The sequence below is a fragment of the Drosophila sulfurigaster genome, chromosome 3 (assembly GCF_023558435.1).
Source record: "Drosophila sulfurigaster albostrigata strain 15112-1811.04 chromosome 3, ASM2355843v2, whole genome shotgun sequence".
Lineage (NCBI taxonomy): Eukaryota > Metazoa > Arthropoda > Insecta > Diptera > Drosophilidae > Drosophila > Drosophila sulfurigaster.
In genome coordinates this window covers 37,386,414-37,407,963 of record NC_084883.1, presented here as the reverse complement: position 1 = coordinate 37,407,963, position 21,550 = coordinate 37,386,414, and the positions used below count along the sequence as shown (strand labels likewise).

The following is a 21,550-nucleotide window of genomic DNA, read 5'->3' as shown; positions in this document are numbered from 1 at the left end:
GTAACAACAACAGAGTCGACTGTAAGAAATAACAACAAAGGCAACAACAGTGCGTACAAATACATACATCGGCATTTACAACAACACGCAATAACAGCCATTTTTCTAGTTGTTAAGTTAATTTTTTCATGTTCTGCTGGCTCGCTCGCACTTAACACGCGGCAGCGGCAGCGCGCCAACCGACCAGAGAGACCAGACCAGCAGCAGCAGAGTCGGAGTCTCGCAGTCGTCGTCGTCGTCGTCGTAGTCCACACGACGATGTTGACAACAGCCAACAGCCAACAGGCAACAACCAACAAGCAACAACGTGCTGAGCAAATGCGATTCGTGGGCACTGCCACATGCTGTCTCGCTCTCGCTTGCGCCCAACTCAATGCTTCCAGATACTTTATTTATGGTCGCAGCAGCAGCGACAGCAGCAGCAGCAACTCAGATAATTTTTCTGCTTTGTTGTCGTTGTAGTTGTGTAAAATGTTTGCAGTCGCCGCGCCGCTTCTCGCTCCCTTTGCTATTGCTGCTGCCATCGTGACGCAACCGGTTCTCGTTGAGCAGGCAGTAGCAAACAGCAACACAGCAGCAACCCGTCTCGCTTCCACTCACGCGCACTGTGACAAACAGCCAGCCCACTTTTAATGATAATCATTATTGCCGTTGTTACGGTCGCTGTTCGCCGTCTCTTGTTGTTTTCTTTTTCTGCTCTCGCACACACACACACATACCAACTGAGAGAGCAGAGAGAGAGCGAGCACAAACACAAACACACGCACACTCATAGGCATGCCAACGAATTTAGGGGAGAAACGAGTTTTGCCAACCGTTGCGTTGCTCTCTCGCTCACACATACACCGCAGCCACAGCGTATCTGTGTGTATCTGTGTGTACATGTTATGCTCTTGTGGTAGCAGTTGTTGTTGTTGGCAGCAGTGCTGTTGCTGTTGCTGTTTTCGCTGTTTTCGATTGTCGGTTGTCGTGTAATTCCCATTTGTCGTACACTTTGTAGTTGCTCAAGAAACTCATGTTAGTCTACTTTTGGCTGTTACGCAGATTGTTCGTATCGTTCGTACGTTCGTTCGTTCGTGTCTGTGCTGTGCTGTGCTGTGCTGTGTGCCCTGCCTGTGCTGCCTGCCTGCTGCCTTGTGCGCGCCTCTGCCTCTGCTGTCTTGTCGTCAGTGCTCAGCTCAGTGCCCGCAGTGCCAGCGCTAGCGCCTGTCGTGCCGCCTCGCCTCGATTCGATTCGATTGACAAAAAAAGAAAAATACACACAAAAAAATATCTCCATTCAGTGTGCGTTCGTCTTCGTCTTCGTACTTCGTGTCCCCCTCTGAACCCCACCCAAAAGTACAACCTGGGCATCAGCATCAGCATAAACAACATAACATCCCAGTCGCATAGATTTTTTGGGAGTTCTCAATCGACAAACTGTACGACGCTGGGATTGTTCCAAGCAAACACGTTCGTTGAATCGTGCCACACCGTTTAACCGTCGGCAAATGCGAAATCGAATTCGAAATCTATTAAATCGGTAACAAAACGGTGGAAAAGCGGTTCCAATCCAAAAAACTAGTGCACCTCAAAAATACAATTCACACACATACACTTACTCACACACTCACCAAATACGCCTCGGCTCAAGAGTGATTATTGTTAAATCAAAAAGAAATAATACAAATAAAAATAAAACACAAATGCATAAATAAAGTATAATTAATTGAATACTTAAAACACAATTAGGAGACCAACAACAACAAGAAAGGCACACAAATTAATGCACAAGTTGCCCCAAAAATTTGGTGCCCCTCAAAATTCTATTGAATAGAAATCGCGGATCGAAATCGTGTCGAATCCCAAATCTGAATAGTTTTTTGGAAATTGTGCGTGTTTTCGAGTGTTGCGAATCCGTAATTCGTGTCCGTTACTTAAGCATATTTTATTAGTTCGACTTGAAAACGCAAAAAAAAATCAAAAATTAAATGACAGTGCACAGTAATGAAACCGGTGTCTGTTTAGTAATGGTGCGTATATATCTAGATAAGTACTACTATAATGCTAAGTGGGAATTAATGGTGTACAGAGATGATCTTTGCAATTGGCAAACTGGATGTGAAATTAATTTCAACTTGTTTCTGCAAGCTGTTAAATACAGCGCATTGGACTTGAAAAAGAGATTAAGATCCGCATCGAGATCGAGCGAAAGGAATGAATATGTATAGTATATTGTTGCGCTGTTAAAAATAAAAATTGAAATCGACGCGAGAAATTTCAAATCGATGTCTGCCAAATCCCATTTGAATCCCAAAATGTCAGCCATACACATTGTGCTACATTTGTTTAGCGTGCCAAGCGACGGCATCGGTGTGTAGAATTTACACTAGTATGTGTAAGTGTGTGTGCTTTTGTCAATTCCTTTGTCGACACATGTCCAATTGGATGCCAAGCACACACACACATACACACACATTTGCATGTAGTACATGCTTGCTTGCAGTATTTGTGGTGACGATTGTCTTCACTGCACTAGTAGTGAACTCTACACTTAGTAGACATCACACACATTCGTCTACTTAGCTTGTCTCTACATGTTTCAAAATCAAAAAGGCCTTTTACCATATTACTTAGTAGCCGACTTGGCTTGGTAATCTGATCTACATGCTCGCAAATATGGCAAGTTAATGTTGCCTCTTTGCTCAAATGTAATCAATTCAACATTTACTTGACACTTCAGCGCCAACACACAGAAACACACACTCAGACACATTCACATACTTGAACACACATTAATTACAAATAAGTAAAGAGGCAGAGCAACAACTACAACGACAACAACAACAAAGAGGCCCCATAAAATGCTTGCGATAAACAAAACAAAAACAAATAATGTGGAAATGCAACTTGTAGAACAACAAAGAAAACTGAAACCGAAACAGAAACCGAAACTGTAGCCGAAACCGTAAACCGAAAATCGAAAAAATTCGAATTGAAGTCGCAGCGAAAAAAATAATTAAAGAGAGAAGAAAAACAGTAACATGAAAAAAGGCAGAAAAATGCAAAACGCTGTGTTTAGATCAAAATGCCGCTGTGCGCGACAGGGATGGCGATAGTGTCGAGTGGATATTCAACACTTTTTGATCGATGCCCAACAAGAACAACAACAGCGAACAACAAAGCACTCGCAGTAGAAAAGTAGAAACGATTTGTTTATTCAAATACACTCTCGGCATGCACTTAGCACAAAATTCGATAGCATTTTTTATACCCGCTATATATTTAAGTGGAGTGGCATTATAAATCGATGTAGAAGAACCCCAGACTCAACAGCAATTACTACAATATGGCGCACTCCGTCTGTCTGTCTGTCCACCTCTTTAAACAGCTTAATCTCTGAGATTTTAAGAGCTGCAGCTATCAAATTTTAGGATAATTCCTCTTATTGCTGCACCTATATGCAAATTTATTTAAGAATTTGGCCACGCCTCTTTTTGACTTTCAAATCAATCATTTATAAATTGTGAGTGCAATTATAAAATTCAAAATAGGAATTTTTAAACACTCAATTAATAATAAGCTGGCCAGCTATTCAATAAACATTTTTATAAGTTTCGTAATACCCTAAAAATTCTTAGCGGGTATTCAACAGTCAAAAAATGCGTCTACAACCTTTCATCTTGTTTTAATTTTAAATTGTCCACACTAGACATACAAATATATTGGACTTATCGATTTGAGCGAGTGTTCTGTGTATGTCTTTAATGTTTGTGTGAGTGTGAGCGAGCGAGTGATAAACATCAGGGCGGCTGCTACAAAGGCGCCAACTGATAAGCGATCCATTGGATGGCAGCGCAGCAAACAGCAGAAGCAAACATCGGGAGCCGCGGCCCCCATATGGGTCATAGAATTAATTTTTAATCGCGTATGGCCACTTGAGTTGTCACTTGGACGCAGTGCATCCGTCTATCTCTAGTGTGAGTGAGTGAGAGAGAGAGAGAGATAGAACGAGAGATGGAGAGCGGCAGAGTGACACAGAGATAAAAATCCAATCTTACAGCCTTTCGATCATTTGTTAAAGAGTGAGAGCGCAGTAGACGAAGCAAAGGCGAGAGGGAGTGAGGTAGAAGAGCGGGATACAAGTTGATGAGGGAGAGGGGAAGGGGGAAAGGGAGCGCCGCCGTTTGCCGCAAAGGCAAACACGAAAAATCAAGAAAAGTTTACGAAAGCAGCCAAAGAGACGATAATAAATAAAAAAACAACCTGAAAACTTGTTTGCGTCCGCTGTGCTGCATGCCGCATGTGGCAAAGCACCCAATGCCCCATGTGTGCAAATGTATGCGTTGCAGTTGCAGTTGTTCTCATCGTCGTCGACGTCGTCGTCGATGTTGGTTGACTAAAAGTGTTGACAAAAGTGCGCGATAGGCTTACAATGCACACAAGGCAACATGAACAAGATCCACACACACATACACACACAACGCACACTCACACACACACTCAAGTTGCGCTTAGGACATTGCCGTTGTCGTCGCTGTTTGCCGCTCTTCGTTCGTTGCAAGCAATCGGCTGTGTAATTTAAATCAATGTTGTCAATCGAAAACATGATTTGTTGTTAATGGCGGCTCCACTTTGATGATCGGCAGACAGACCGAAAGACAGACAACCGAACCTAGCAGAACCTACGCTCGGCCATTAAGAGGGTCTCGAGTGGAGGAAAGGAACAACAACAAATAACTGGGAGTGGAGAGCGGGACCCAGTCGTGTGCTTATCGCATTGATAACAGAGGCAACGATTTTAATTAAGTTTCGCTTCCCCTTCTACTTCTACTATTCCCACTCTGCTACCTTAGACTGCCTGTTTTTCCACCTTACTCCGCCCCTGTTTATGACCGTCTTTCTGTCTGTCCGTCTGTTTGCATTCCTAGATCTCAGAGACCATAAGAGCTAACGTTATCAAATTTGGGCACAATACTTCTTATTGTGGCACGCAAATCAAGTTTGTTTTTGAAGTTAGCCACGCCCACTGTCGAGTGCCTAAATCAATAAAAATGCCCATAACGAACGTCATTTTATTTTTAGAGACTAGAACTTGGGGGTACCAAATATTAGTGATAGTCTGAATGACTACTGAAAATTTGCTTAGGATCGTCCGATAAACTTAGGGAAGAAATAGTTTCAATAGTCAAAATGTGAATTTCAATTTTTTTCGGGCGTTTTCTTCTTGCTATTTTCTAAGATGCTCATAATGTTAAAAAAAATATTCTTCCTCGCCCTTATCAAATGTTAAATCATCCTTAAACTTTAAATTTAGATCCAGTTTATGAACTTGTGCTCTCATTAGCTATTATATTATTTACTCTGCACAATATTAAATACAAATAATGATATTAATATATTGCATTGCTTGCAGAATGCCGTTTCAACTCGCCTTGCTGCTTCGTCGCCCACAACACCCTCCACAAACGCCGCACAGACGCCACATCCTCCGCCACAGCCGCCACTGTCCTCGTCCGCAACCCAGCTGCCGACACTAGCCCACTCCGCCTCCTCCGCCGCGTCAAGCGCCGCCGCCGGCCTCGGCCTCGGCTCTGGTCCGGGGCCAACGCTGACCGCCGCCGTTGTTGCCGCTGCCGCCGGCTTGCCCAGCAGCGTGCCCCTGCCCTTGACCACAGCCGGCGTCGGCATGGTCACCTCCACAGTGCCGCCGGGCGCACGCTCCGGCTCGCCCTGCTCCGCCGCTGTCACACCCTATGGCGTCTCGGCCTCCGCTTCAGCGGGCAGCGGCGCCGGTCCAGGACCATCAGCATTGCCTGCCGTGGGAGGCGTTGGACCGCCGCCACCAGGCGGACCGCCAGCACCCGGAACGGGAGGACCGAGCGGGAATCCGAATCGCTGCTGTGACACGGGACGCACCATCTACACGGATCCCGTGAGTGGACAGACGATTTGCTCCTGCCAATACGATATGCTCAACTATCAGCGACTGGCGGCAGCTGGCGGACTTGTTCCGGGACCTGGTGGAGTGCCACTTGGCGTCTATCCCGAGGGCATGTCCGCTTACCTTTCGGGCATTGCGGCGGATCAGCCGCCATTCTACGCTAATCCGGTAAGTGAACGTGCCACACATGCAACATACAGCGTGCAGCATACAGCATACAGCATGCAAACGCAGCTCGTTGACAACGTCAACTGAAAGGAGAGGAGGAAGACAGGAAAAAAAGAAAAGGGAAACGACGCTGTTCATAAGTCATGCGACTAAACAATGGTGCAATAAATTTCTGAATTTGTCCAACGTCCGTGAGGAGACCACCGTCGTCGTCTTCTTCGTCGTCGTCGTCGTCGTTATTTGATCGTGTGCCAGCCAGAAAAAGAAGAGAACTGGAGACTCAAGACTCGAGACTCGCCAGTGCTTCCGAACATGTGTTCAAGCTCTTTTGGAGCTTGGGCTTTATTGGCGCGTTCTAGGCAGAGATTTGTCAAGTCTCCTGCCTTGGACAACTGACACTATGATCATTCTCTCAGTCTGCGGCTGTGACCTTTCGAGCTACGTTTTGTCTTGGTGATATTTCAAGTCGCATTATTTTGCGAAGACTAAGCGTGCCCTGGGTTGAGGGCCACATCATATGTCTGCCTTACAATCGAGCGAGAGGCATCCTCTGTTGGTTTGCTAGTTGCTTTGCCTGCCTCTGCTGGGTTACAGCAGTGTGTCCATCCCAGTGTCCAATGTCCGGCGCTTCATTCAGTTTTTTTGTTGTGGCATTGTTCGCCGAATTATTTCTAATAGCAGCGTGTAATTTGCTTTTGTTTGCCAAACAATTCTATTTGGTTTCACTTCCCTTGGACCACATGCCGCGTCCTCAGGTCAAGCTGGTCAACTTGTCCTAGGGATCGAAGGTTTGCCCCCCACTGTGTATGTTTTGGCCATACGATAACCATTCGAAGGGATCCTGTGTGGCTCAGGCAGTTCACTTGAATTCCAAAAAAACAATCGAAGAGTCCATTACTTGACATATGCTTCAGAAGACACTCAATTAGCACAGACTCCGTCTCCGACTCCGATTTCTACTTATCTTTTTTTGCTGCAGACTCTTCTTCTGTCTCTGGCTGTGAGTCTGAGCAACAGTTCCATCAAATCATAAAATCACAAAGACCACAAATGACTGCGGATTGTGCTATTATTGATTTGCGGGATCAGCGATTATGTGAGCTATAAAATGTTAGTGACATCTTAGGGAGACGGAATTATTGCCAATCTTATATTAGGAAATGATAATATTTTAGGGAACTTACTTACGGAAATGTAAAAATGATATTATCACAATCTTTCTATAATAAAAATTCTTAGAATTTAAATCTATCATATAAAAACATTCATAAAATACCTGCTTAACTTTTGTTAAATTTTACAAGTTAAATGAGCTATTATTTTTTTCAGTAATAGCTAAATTCTTTAAAGATAATTTCTACACAAAGGTATTTAAACATTTGCATTGCATTCAACTCTTTCAAGCCACTTGCAACCTTAAAACAGACATTCAAGCAACAAGTTTCCTGTAGAACACTAAGACAGACAGCTGGACAGATAAGTTTTCGCTTGTCCCAATGCGTTACTTATTTCCCTTGCACGATAACATTATAATTCCCTCTGCACGAGGGTTATATATTAACATTGTTTTAGAGTAAACATATTTTTATGGCTTATAGCTGATGTTCTGCAAGCTTTGCATATCTCGTTCCAGTAGAATGTTTATGATACAAAAGCGCTTGCATCGCGTGCAACGCGCAGTTGAAGCATCAAAAGGATGTTCTGCAAAATAACAAGAAATTTGCATACAAGAAAAGAATACTAAATGGCTTTCTAATAAGCTGAATATTAGGCGAAACTATGCCATTTAGATTTGAGAATATTATGTTTAAATAAAAGAAATATTTTAACATAAATTATAGATACAATTCGATGAAATAAATATTATTTCTATCAACCGTATAAAGTTTATTTTCTGATTGTTTTCAGTTTCTGTAGAATTCTTGAAATATGTTAAACAACCAAATTACAAAAAAAATTCTTAGTTGTGTAAAAAGTTGTCAAAATGTTGTTAAATCAACCAATCGTCAGATCTGTTTGAGTGTCGCGTCATGTTGTCTGTACCCGACAATACCAGGCAACGAACTGTCCATCCATCAAGTATGTAAATATTTACATCAAGTGTTTGGAATGCCCGCAATAATGACAGAAGTCGAAATAAAGGCGAGTGAAAAGCGATCGACGCACGGTCCATTGTAATGGGGCATTGTGTGTGTGCGTTGATAATCGAATGAATATACATTCATCGCTGCCATTCATATGTATATGAATAATCGAATATATGCATGTATAAATATCGATTTGTATTTTGAGCCAGCTTAGACAAAAGCTCAGCACACAAAACCGGAGCCAGTCTCCAGTAGCTGTGGTTTTGCATAAATTTCGGTCTTATTGCCGCTTTTCTGATTGTTATGAAAGATGCACACAGACACACACAATGACAGACGAACATACATATCTGTATCTGTATCACAGCATATTTGTGTGTGAGTATCTTTTGGGACTTATTAAAAAAAGTCGTCGCTTTTGAAATTTATCGATTGGTGATTTACCACTGTCGCAACTTGTCGCCCACGCTTCGCCTCGCTGACGCAGCAATTGATGTATTGATGTATTATATGTACGCATGCTTGTATGTATGTGCATACACAGAGCGAAAAAATCAATACGCTTCCGCATTCGAAGGCAACATATTTTTGCTTCAATGGGATAGAAATTGCTTCACTTTGTAAATTTATACTTTGAAAAAAGGTTCATTCAAAATTGTATTCAAAAAAAAATATTGGTCATTCAGTATATTCCTCAACATTTAGTATTTATTGTTATTTATTTGCCAAATATTTATTTCTTAATTCAAATTAAAGTTCTTACTGAAATCTCTATTTAAAATTTATAAAATGTATCTATTTTTCTCTCTGTGTACGAAGCACGCAATAAATACAAATATGTCTTAATATTGATTGAGGCATTTAAGTTTGAATTTTCCGGCCGCGGCGCAGCTGCATAAATCATCCGGCGATCGTAATTAGTCAACTGCGGCATTTTCAAGAGCCGCCGGCGCTAAACTGGAGCAATTTTTCTTCGAACTTAGGCAGCGCGAGTATCATCTACATACGCATACTATACATACAGTAAATATACTGATATATAGAGATATAAATGTGCGATACACATTTCATTCGGGGAGTCGGGAGAGTTGTAAAAGTGTCGGCTCGGTGCGGTGGATTCATTACTTTGACACGAGCTGTCAAGCGGCTGTCATTTTGCCGCAGCACGGGAATATATTTCGTCGTTGTCTTCATGCTAAATGGTGGATGATGGTTCCAAGGTGGATCTGGCTCTGGCTCTGACTCTGCCGCTGACTCTGCCTCTGACTCTGCCTCTGTGTAGATGTTGCTGCAACGCGCTGCCTGTCATTTCAAATGGGCGCAAAAGAAGAAACATTTGAAGAGCGCCGCCTGCCAAATAAATAGGCCAAGCCGAGAGGCAAAGTCAGGACAGGCCGCGCCCGGTGTCGTTGAGGGCGTCGACTGCTACTTTTCGTACCTTATTAATAAATTTGTCAACACGCAACTGACAGGCCTCTGTGCCGCATGTCTGTCTTCCTGTCTGTGAGTTTGCCACCGCCCCCGCCCCCGCCTACGAACTGTGCCCCTTGCCCCTGTCAGACGTCAGTTGATCTGTATTTATCCTTGACGTTAGCGCATATGTTGCATCCTGAGTTCAGCTGCCGTCGCAATTAGACACTCAACTGGCTGAGTATATTGACTTTTTGCTACACTCAACTCTCAACTCTCTAGTCTCTAAGTGCCACAACATCATCAAGAGCAACAGCAACAGCAGCAACATCAACATCAATGTCAAACGCCAACAACAATGGTTTTGAGGCATGAAATTTCGCACTCGACAATCAGCTTGCTTTTCGGTGGGGGAGGTGGGGGGAGGTAGGGGAGGCGCAAACAAAAGGCTACGCACAAGTGTATGTGGCATATCCATTGCTGCCACACATCCTGTGTGTCCTGTGGGAGCTACAAAAACTTTTTGCCAGCGGCAAAGTTGACTTGGAAAATCCTACGAAAAAGGCAAACTACAAATCGTGGCTGGTCGCCTGGTGGCTTGCACCACCAATGAGCGCCAGAGTTGCCACCCTGCTCGCACGCACATGTGGCACATGAAACAACCCTAACATGAGGCACTTGCTACATGCACTGATTTGTCAACTTTCAAAATGTCGAAAGTGTCGTTCCTTTGGGTTGGGGATTTGCTATTCTTGTCCTGCTGTCCGTCCCTCCGTCCGTCCCCCGGTCCGTCCTTGTTGTCCTAATGGCAAGGTGACGTCTCTGAGGCTGTGTGTTGTGTTGTGTGTGCATGTGTTTGGTCTAAGTACTAAATACATTTCACTCTCTCGGTCTCCTCGTCAATCTCTCGACTCTCGACTTGCCTCGCATTGTTATTTTGCCTCTAAGTGCTGTGGAAAGTTTTTGTGTTGTGTTGCCATTGTTGTTTGGCTTTTTGGCAAAGTTGAAAATGTTCGTTAACAGTAAATTTTGCACTCACTCACTCAAGGGAAGTTCTCTTCTCCGCTCTCCTCCGTTGGGTGTCTACGAGAATGTCTGAATGCGTTGGAGTTGGGGTGGAGGGCGGCTCCTGACTACAACAAACAAATTAGCAGTCATGGCAACTGCCAAACAAACCAACAAAACGAACAACGGGCCAAACAAACAAGTCGCCAGCCCAGAACCCCAGAGCCCCGCACACACTCCTCGTACATAACTGAAGCTTGAGCTTGAGGCGCCACAACCATGTTGTCGTCCAGCACATTGAAGCAACAACTTTATAAGCGCCGTACGCAATAACTGTCAAGCCTACGTGGAAGCGTTTGCTCAGGCATTTGTTGACTGGCGCTAGGAGACATCGTCTTCTACTAAGCATTTCCGAAAAAGTCAAAGTCCTCACAGATTGAGATTCTGCTTGACTCTGATTCTGATTCTGATTCTGATTCCGATTCCGATTCCAATGCTGATGCCATTCATTCCATCCACTTCCACCTCGAACTCGCTGGCGAGTACAGACAGGAATGCGATGCGTAAACGTGCGTTTATTTTTAAATCGAAGCAGCAATTAATTAACTCGACCCGTCATTACGCGCATCATTCACATCGCGACGCATCAGGCGACAGACCACCACAGGCACAAACCGCAGGGCTGCATCGCCGGCAGGGACAGAGACGAGGCACCGTCTAGGGACTGCCATCAAATCGCATCCGAATTCGCTTCGTTTCGTTTCGAATATTGTATCGCCAATGTGTCGACCAATTGTCGTGGGGTTGTTGGCGTGAAGCGTGAAGCACACAGTGCTCCACATTGAAAATTCGTTGCATTTCCAGTTTCTCAGAGTTCTCTGCCTCTTTTTTTTTGTTTATCTTCACATTCATTAATTTGCTGGCTTTCATTCACAAGTTGTGGAAGCTGCGAAATCTCAGCTTGCAATGCGTGAAGCTGCACACTACGCCAAACACAGAAGTGAAACACCACTGAAGAAGTTAAAGAAGTATTTTCTTATACCAAAAGAAGAAATGTGGATCATGCTTAACGTTTGTACAGTATTTTTTTTATACTAAAAGAAGAGTTTACACAATAATTTATATTTAAAATACGTATAATTCCTCACGTGTTTTAGCAGTTTCTAGCTCTATTTTGTTGTAATAGGTTTCCGTGAAATAACTTTGTGAAAAGTGATCAATTATGCCAGCTACATTATTTTTTTTAGCATTCATAAATACAGTTTACAGTTTTCGGCTTTTTTGAACAGTCTTTTTAGTTGTACTTAATATGAATATTCTTTTGACGTTCCGAAAGCGTTTACAGAATTTTAAATATTTTTCAATCGATCGCTTTAAAAGTTTTGTGTCAAAAATAAATGAAAATGTGCGCAAGTGATTTAAGTAAATGAGATTCTTTGCGATATAAATAGTGTTTGAAGTGTTAAATAAAAATTATATTCTGTTGAATAAGCAAATATTTGAATACATAGTGCTTTGATAATTGATATTCTATTGAAAAAGATAGATTTAAATAAATATTGTTTGGAGTGTCAAATAGAATTGTAATTCTGTTGCATAACCAACTTCAAGAAGGCAAATAATGTGCTATATGTGCGATAAGAAATAGTTATAGAACTAAAATAAATACCTTTTAGATGCCTCATAACAATTCAACTGAAATTCTGCTGCACTCTAAATAAATTTCAATAAATGTCATAAAATAAAGTTACTAGAGTGCAAAGCTAGCTTATTAAAGTATTAACTCCATGAAAGCTAACTGTATAAGCAACTTTATTTGCTCTTCCACTTTCATATTAATTCCTCCACTTAGCGTTAAAGCAACTTTAAGCTACCACATCGCTTAGCAACTTTTACAAGTTGAGTGCCTGTGTTTGTAGGTGTTTTGCAGGCAGCATTTGAGGAGAGCAAAGCGAACTACTTATAACCGCTATTAGCAGTAGAGATACAGACAAATATTGAGGAGGATCGGTTGCAAGTACAAGCGCTACAATTCGAGTATCGTATTTGCGCTTGTTGCCAGCCTCGTTGTTGGGGCTGTAATAATAAACGCGAAACGTAGTTGCACACACTTGTCGAGTATTCATGTTGTATTCATATTTTGCATCACACGCAAAAATCTCGGGAGCTGTTAAACGGTAGCGCAAAGGAGGAGCAAGGGTTGAGGAGAAGCAGGAGAGACTGTTGGTTCCTACTGTAAGTGGTAGCAAACGCAACAATTTATAGGATGTTGCACTCGCATGTCCATGTCCGTGCCCATGTCCATGTCTGTGGGCAGCACGCACTATAACACGCTCCATTCGCAGATCGGGAGGAGAAGAAAGAAGAGGAGCAGGAGAAGTTAGCAGCGGATACTCTTGATGTTAATGCTAAACATGGTGCTGATGCTGTTGTGGTGGCTGTTGCACGTTTGATAGTTGAATTGCGATTATTGTAAAAGTTGTAAAAATGTATGGAAACCGGTTGAGTCGACGGCGACGACGACCTTTTTAACTTCATTGAGGAATCGGATTCGAATCGTATACGAATTCGATATCAGACTCTCTCAATCGTAGGATGCGGAATCCTTGTATTTGTGTTTGTGTTGTGTGCTTGCAACTGGTAATTGATCGCTTGGTTGCAAGTTTTGCAGCGACCTTCTTCCGATGACGATGCCAAAAACTGTAATTTAATATTGTCTCGCGAGTCTTGGCCAAAAAGGTTGTAAAACGTTTTGCTAAATGACTTCTGCGAACTGCACGTTACGAATGCTTTGCTGCCTTGTGCTCTGACCTGTCTAAAGACAGCCAGCTAGCCAGTCAGCCAGTCAGCCAGCCAGCCAGCCAAAAGGGACTCTCTGATCTCTTGTCTGTCTGTTGCTGGCCGTTTATCAGTCTATCGCTGACTTGGCTCAAAGCAAACCTGACCACATGCTGAGCCCATGCGAACCTTTGCCGTTGCCAATGCAGACAGCATTCTCTCGTAACATACACACAAGAAATATTTCCGATTTGCTAAGAGAGAGTAAGAACTCTGAAGATGTTGATAAGACAGTTAAAAAACTGAAGAAATAAACATGGCCAACTGAGCAGGAGATGTGTATCGATTGTCATCGCCATGACCTTTGACACTCGCCAAGCAGCAGCTGTCTCTCTCCTGTCTGTCCGTCTGTCTGTCCTTCTCCACTCTGCAGTCGCAAGTCGAGCAATCGCTTGTCGTTATCACAACGCTTAAAACACGGCAAACAGCTGACAACGACAACAGCAATGACAACAACAGCAAAAGCAACGACAATCGACGGCGACGTCAACGGCAGCCAACATCTGTCGCAGTGAATTTCGACAAGACTAAATTACTAAATGTGTATATAAGTAATTGTCATGTTACACTTAATCAACATACATACAACATCCCATCACATCGCATCGAATCGCATCGCATCGCATTCGCATCGCATCTCCTAGTCTCTTCGCATACCTTTGAGTCTCTCCACTGTGCATCAATTGTCTGCGATTTTAATTACACAATGTGCAACTGTCTGTGTGTGTGAAATGTGACTACATACTTATGCACATGTATTCAGATGTTGCTCATTATCAAAATAAAATGAATCCCAATTGAATTGAATATAGCGAATACTCGCTGCTTTAATCACGTCGCCTCCTCATGCCACAAGATCAGAGCAGCGCAGCAGATGCTCGACTGAGGTTCGATTGGTGCTTATCTTATTGTACAGTGGGGTAAAATGGGTAGACAAATACAAATAAATATGTATGTACATACAAGTGTCTCTTTAATCACTGAATTTAACTAGAAATTTGGTAATGCTTTGTTTGAAGTGTCAAGTTTAAAAATTGCCCTCGAATGCCCTCTAAATTTGTTAATAAATAATTAAAAATAATTTAGAAATATATTTGACGATTATAATTTCACATATTCTTCTATATACGTGCAGTTTTCTAGTCATATTGCTATTACTGTTTTTATTTAATCGTACCTCTTAAGCCAAAGTTCAATCGCAGTTCTAATTATTGCGCGTGCTTATCGCTCGATCTGACAGAAATTTATGATCATTAAGCGCACATTGTTTAGCTTAACACATTTACATACAATCAATTGATAGTTTTGTATGTCTGACGGCAGCTGCTCGTCTCTTTCTAATCACTTGATAGCAGCAACTTACCTCTTCACTTGCCATTGCTCTTGCTTGCTTGGACTATGGAAGGAATTGAAAACAATCTGCATACATTTTAAAGCAAAACTAAACTTGAAAAGTATTTTACACAATGTGTTTTAAGCAATGCATTTGTATTTTTGTTTATTTACCTATTTGGTTAACATATTTCCTCTGCTCAAACTCGTAATATTAAACGAATTCCTTGGCCCAACAAACGTCTAGCTGCCACCGTATAATTAATTTGTTGATAACAACGCACAGCAGCCGCAGCAACAAAACACGAAATACAAAACACAAAACACGAAACTGTAAAATGTGTACTAATCATTTGTTTAACATGATTTTTAAATACTCATAACTCTGGGGGTTCAAGGTCTTCCCGTTTGGTCGGCTGCAGATTGTGTCGAAAAGTATTTATAATACGTATTTAACTAATTAATTTTAATCTCTCTGTGTTTATTTTGCAGGCTGGCATCGATCTGAAGGAGAACCTGGTGGCTGGAGCAGCGCCTTGGCCATATCCCTCGATGTATCATCCATACGATGCGGCATTCGCTGGATATCCCTTCAATAGGTAAGAAATGTTCCCTTACGATACTCGCTTACGATATTCGCTTACGATACCCGGCTCGACATTGTGACATTGTGTGGGGCGAGAACATGAGCGGTGGTCCGACAGGCGATCAACGCCAACACCAGCCTGACTACGTGATCGTACGTGATCGGCAAGCGAATCGATGTGCTCAGGGCGCGGCCTCAACAGTAGCGCACTCGGAATGAGTATTCGAAAGTACGAGTAAATGCAGTTGCAGTTTGGGGCAGTGTTGCATGCAAATGCCAACGCAAGAAATTCGGCCAATTCAATTGAAAAGTAAAAGCCAATACAATACATGTGTGTACATGAAAGCGCAGTCAGCTTTATTGCATTTTCTATTATCATTAACGATAATTTATTTGCTTGTAATTGATCGCTTGCCGACGGCAGTCGACAGAGTGGCTGCTTCCGCTGGACATCGACATCGACAGCGACAGCGACGTCGACATCGACTTCGACATACTCGTAAATATCCAAACAAAGTTGTCGATTGAACAACATCGACAACATCCCGTCACGTCTCTCTCTCTGCCTCTGTATACCTCTCTCACCTTCTCTTTATCTGTCAGCTCTTCCCATTGTTTCTGCTGTAATTGACACCCATAACAAAAATTTGAAAGTTGAGTCATGTCCATTTGCACAGGTTGTACATTGTAGTGATTGTTGCTGTTGTTGTTGTTGTTGTCTATCAATAATATTCACAATAAATCAATTTTGAGTTATTTTACTGTGACGTGCCGCCGAAGTTCTTCTGCTCCTCTCTCTCTTCCTCTCGATTCTCGATTCTGAATTCAGCAAGTCAACTCGAATTGTGGAAGCCAAGTCGAGTTTTGTTTTTTAGCAGCCCAACCCTACTATATATTGTAGTTATTAAAGGGGCGTGGGTGCCTTTTGCCATTGTTCCACAACATCCACAGACGCCATCCACATCTACATCCACATCAGCATCGCCTCGCGACGCGACGCACGACGCTTTTTGTGTTGTGTTGATAGTGTAAAATTAAAAAAATTTATTCAACTGTCATGTGATCAAAGGCTGGAATGGCTGTCGGCGCAGGTGTTTTGCACTCGGCAACACTTTGCTTTTCAAATTTAAATTAATTAATGCAACGCACACACTCCATCTTCATCCATCCAGCCAGAGTGAGATAGCCAATAATTGTGTGGCAGCCACACAGACACAATATCGTCAGTGCAGCTGGCAGCCAACAACTGGCAACTGGCAACTTGCAACAGACAACAGACAACGGGCAACGGCAACTGCAAATTGTTCAGGGAAACACATGCACATTTTGCCTCTTCCTCCACTTCCCTATACCGAAACATACAGTATATAGTATAGTATGTATGCTAACTGCCCACAAAAAGCGATAAAGGACAGTTGCTGCTGCGCCATGTCGCGTCCATTGACTGGGCAGTTCAGAGCCGATAGCTGAAGCAAGAGAAGAAGAGAGAAGGAGCGAGACAGGAGTAGGCTTTGGAGATAAAGCAGGAGCAGCTTCAGCAGCAGTTCAAGCGGGAATACCGCCAGGGAGTAGGAGAATCAGCAATAGCTAGAAGAGAACGAGTAAAACAATAAATAGGAATAGGAAATGGGAAAGCGGATAGAATAGAAAGTGGTGTAGCAAAGGGATAGGAAATAGGGAAGAAAATATTTGATAAAAAAGTGAACAAAAATGGAAGTAGAGGTGGAATCATAAAAAGTTAGTAGAAAAGGTAGCCATAGTGTTAGGAGTAGAGCATGTAGAATAAAATAAAGTAAAAAGCACAGTGGAAAAGGTGAAGAAAATGCAGTATAGAATAGAAGAGAATATAGTATAGAAAAAAATAATAAATAAAGAAACTAAGTAATAGAAATTAAAGTATTACTAAATGGAATGAAATAGAAGGTAGAAAAAGAATTAAGAAGAGCAGTAACAAAAAATAACTAAAAAAAATAAAGAAGAGATACTATAATAGAATATGTATTTAGGCAAATAAAAAAATAGAAAGTAAATAAAATAAGAAAGTATTATGCAACATTTAAAAAAGGAAGTAAAAAAGAATGGAAGAAGGAAAGTATTAAAAGACACTTTAAAAATGGGAAGTAGTTGAAGATTATTCTCTGACTTGAAAGTATATAAGGAATAAAGTGAGGAAATAGATGAGTGATTCGATGAGGAAGTGGAAGCAGTTCTTTTGATAGTCGATGCACCAGAGATAACATTAACAATCGGGGAGCAGCAGGAGTGAAACCAGAACATGCTATAAAAGCAGAAGTTGAGCTTGGAGAGAGAGGAGTCAACAGCAGTAGGCACAAGCGAAACTGTTGCAGCACCCACGAGGGGGAGGGAAGAGTGCTGGCAGCGTAGCCACAGCCACCATGGGGTCAGCTTGGAAATATGTTGCGAGACCGCAAACTGCACATGTGTACAAGCATTAATGTTGCCGGGACACAGACATGGCGCAATTGCCCAATGGGTTTCATGGCCATGGCAAATGTGTTTATTATGAACAAATGTTGCACACAAGTGGCCAATGTGGCAAGTGCGGCAAGTGAAGCAGAGAGGCAGAGTGAGTGCGATATACACTGCTAATAGCCGCACCAGCAGTTGACCAGTTTAATATAATAATGAGTGGACTACACTCCCACCCCGCTATTACAACCCGTTTTTAACCCATTCCTTCTTTAATCTTGCTCTATTTGCAGCTATGGCATGGATTTGAATGGAGCGCGACGAAAGAATGCCACACGGGAGACGACATCCACGTTGAAGGCTTGGCTCAATGAGCACAAAAAGAATCCGTATCCCACCAAGGGGGAGAAAATAATGCTGGCGATTATCACAAAAATGACGCTCACTCAGGTGTCCACCTGGTTTGCGAATGCGAGAAGAAGACTGAAAAAGGAGAACAAAATGACCTGGGAGCCAAGGAATCGTGTCGACGACGATGATGCCAACATCGATGACGACGATGACAACGACAAGAACACCGAGGATAATGATTTGCTAGGTAGGTTTAAGTTCCCAATTTAAGTTCATAACTCTAAATAAAACCAAGAAAGTAAAAAACACAAAAATTAAAGAAAAGTAGTAGGAAAATTCCTAGGAGCTAAACTCTTTTAAAGAATAACATTCTTAGACTAGGGAAACAATAAAATTCATTGATTTGCCTAACTTACTAATCGTTTCTCTACTCCATTTGCTACTTACAGATGCCAAGGACTCTGGACTCGGCTCGAACGACGACAAGGATCGCATGGGCCGACTAGGAGACATGATGGGCGATCGCCCCGGTGAGAGCAACAACAGTGAATGGTCGGAATCACGACCTGGCTCACCAAATGGTTCCCCCGATCTTTACGATCGTCCTGGCACGCATCCGCTCTTCCATCCCGCCGCCCTGCATCATCACTTCAGACCGCCAACCGGCTCGCCCCCGGACATTGCCGCCTATCACCACCATCAGCAACAGCTGCTGCAACAGCATCAGCAGGCGCAACAGAATTCGCTACAGACTGCAGTTGGCGGCACTGGCGGCAGTCTGACCGTAAAACCAAGGATCTGGTCGCTGGCCGACATGGCTAAGGATGGCAAGGAGACGAATACGGCGGCCAAGGATAGTTCGCCAGCGAGCGAATTGCCGCCCGCACAACCAGCGTTCTACGGACATGCGGGTCAGCATCAGCATCCATCGCCCGGCAAAATACTCTCGCCACTGGCGGCTCGCATCCCCAACTATGCGCCCTATGTGCGTCCCGATCTCTATCGCGGCTTCTACGGTCCCGCCGCCGCAGCTGCAGCGCACCTCAGCGCCCCGACGCAGGAGTTCCTTGAGCATCAGCGGCACTTTGGCGCCAGTCTGGCGGCGCACAATGGCCTCGGCATGAATCCGCTGCTGTGGAAGGCCGCAGTCTCGGGAGCTGCCACCGGACAGCACTTTGCGCCCCTCAGCCTGACCACAACCAGCAATGCGGGACAAGGACCGCAAGTGGCGCCACCGCCAGGTGCATCGCCCTCGGCTTCGAGCTCCTCCTCGTCGATGGGCTGCGATGTGGTGCACATTCCCACCAGCGGTGGGCATACATCAGGTGGCGCTGGAGGCGTTAGCACCCAGCATATGATTGGTCCCATCTCCAGCAATTCGACGTCGTCGTCGTCGTCCTCGAATTCGGGCAAGATATCGCCAGGCGTGAATGTGACCTCGCTAAGCGGCAAGCCATGACCCCCATCGCTATCGCTCTCGCTGTCCGCTTCAGCATCAGCATCAGCTTCCACATCCGCGTCCCCCCGATCCGTACGCATTGCCGACGGTAGTTGCCAACAGCAACAATGGAGCAACCACCGCATCTCCGATCTCGGCATTTCGATCGCTCTCCCTGATCGCCATACGCGAGCATCAACTGCAGCAGCAGCAGCAACAACAACAACAGCAGCAAGGAAGTAAACTGGCCATGCTGAGGCCATAGATCACTTGAGGGGGAAGCTGGATCATCGATCGGTCAACTTTCGGACAATAATTTACATGTGATTATTCGGTATTTTGATTAAACGCCGCTTACACCAAATAGCAAAGAAGAATCATCCCGCTCAGAGGAGCCAACGATCGGTGCACAACAACAACAACAAGAACAGAACAAGAATAGCCACCGCATTAGCAACCGCATTAGCAAGCTGCAACCGCAATCGCAACAGCAAACCGCAACCGCAAGGACTTTGTGCAATTTTTCGTGGGAATGAAAAATCCTAAAATCTAATTGATAAACGATAAATGATAATTGATAAAAACAATGCATAGAAATGATAACTGATAATTGAAAATACATTAATTTTAATACGAGTACATACAACTTATGCAATCAGAGCTTATAGGAAGTAAATTTGTAAGAGTTAGTGAAAAACGATCCCCCAATGATATAAACATCAAAAGCGCGTGCGCAATCATCAAACAGCGCTCCACTTTCGTCCTCAATCCTATTTCCTCCTATACTATACATATTCTTTACTATAGCTGCTTCATTCTTGGGGGCTGATCCATCGACAATTGCGGTAGAGACGATTCCCTCCTTTGGGTGGACTAAACATATCAAAAACGTCTCGCTCCAAACACAATACAACAAGAGAAAAAATATCCCTACTCTCACCCCTTACACACACTTTGGCCCCTTATCCAAACCAAATATGCAAGTTAAATGCGAGCAATGATTGATTTAGTTGTTGTAGATCTTTTTTGTTTTTATTGTCTTAAGTTATAACTTTGTTCCTGTCGTTTGTAAATTTAATTTATTGCATTGTATTCTACGATAATATTGTATTGTATTGTATTGTAATTGTACTCTACGCTCTATTTCTCTATTGTATGTATTTATTTGATAAATTGGCAAAACACGTCTTACCTATAATAGTGTACGAATGAATATACATATATATTATTACCAATATATATAGTATATATGTGTGTGTATATCTAATCTAATTATTGCTGTATTTTATGCACAAATCGTATGTAAGCTCGCATAATTTTAGCGCCCTAAGCGGATAGTGTAATATAATGCAACTGTATATAACTACATAAATATATATATACGAGTATATATAAATATAAATAAAAACTGAAAACGATACATATAAAAATTCAAATTGACGAGTTTTTTGTTACTTAACGGGGAAAGGTGGAAATTTGTTGTTTTTTATGCTTTGAATTTTAGTTGAAATGAAATACTTAATTTCTCAAAATATATATTCAGATTTTAAAAAAAGGCAACTGCCTAGTCCCAAGTACTGTTGAAGCTTTCTATATAATACCCAGTTTTCCAGCTTATTCATAGATTATTTGCTAAAATAATTTTTTGCTTTCTAAAAAAAATATTCCACAAATTTTTCCACTGACAGCAATATGATTTAGTAATCCGATTCGGTTTCGTATTGAATGGAACTATGATGTGAACAACAAAAAAAGTAGAAAAATGCATACCAAGATTTAAAATAAAAATCATATAAACAAATCAGTTAATTGTGAATAAAATGCAGAAATGAAAAGTAAGCGATATTTCAGGAAAATTTCGATTGTCGAAAGTTGAAGATTTTAATACACTATGCTTGTAAAAACATAAAATATTATTATGAGTATATAATAAAATGATGCCATTACAAATATGATACCATAATTATAATTAACTGTTGCAT

General features: G+C 42.5%; 1 protein-coding gene across 1 annotated transcript; it reads left to right on the top strand.

Annotated features, from left to right (window-relative positions):
* Window positions 1-1,017: 1,017 nt before the first annotated feature.
* LOC133841678 (homeobox protein araucan) lies at window positions 1,018-21,004 on the top strand. The gene is made up of 5 exons (XM_062274322.1): window positions 1,018-2,012; window positions 5,396-6,091; window positions 15,256-15,362; window positions 18,073-18,377; window positions 18,580-21,004. Exons 1-5 carry the CDS (start codon window positions 1,971-1,973, stop codon window positions 19,587-19,589), a joined length of 2,160 nt encoding a protein of 719 aa, XP_062130306.1. The 5' UTR covers window positions 1,018-1,970; the 3' UTR covers window positions 19,590-21,004.
* Window positions 21,005-21,550: the final 546 nt, after the last annotated feature.

What these genes read in the sequence shown, in the direction of transcription:
- LOC133841678 (XM_062274322.1), top strand. Translation starts at nt 1,971, where the DNA reads ATGACAGTGCACAGTAATGAAACCGGTGTCTGTTTAGTAATG. An exon ending in CCGGTGTCTGTTTAGTAATG is followed by an intron (nt 2,013 to 5,395) that starts GTGCGTATATAT and finishes CATTGCTTGCAG; the next exon opens with AATGCCGTTTCAACTCGCCT. An exon ending in GCTGGATATCCCTTCAATAG is followed by an intron (nt 15,363 to 18,072) that starts GTAAGAAATGTT and finishes CTCTATTTGCAG; the next exon opens with CTATGGCATGGATTTGAATG.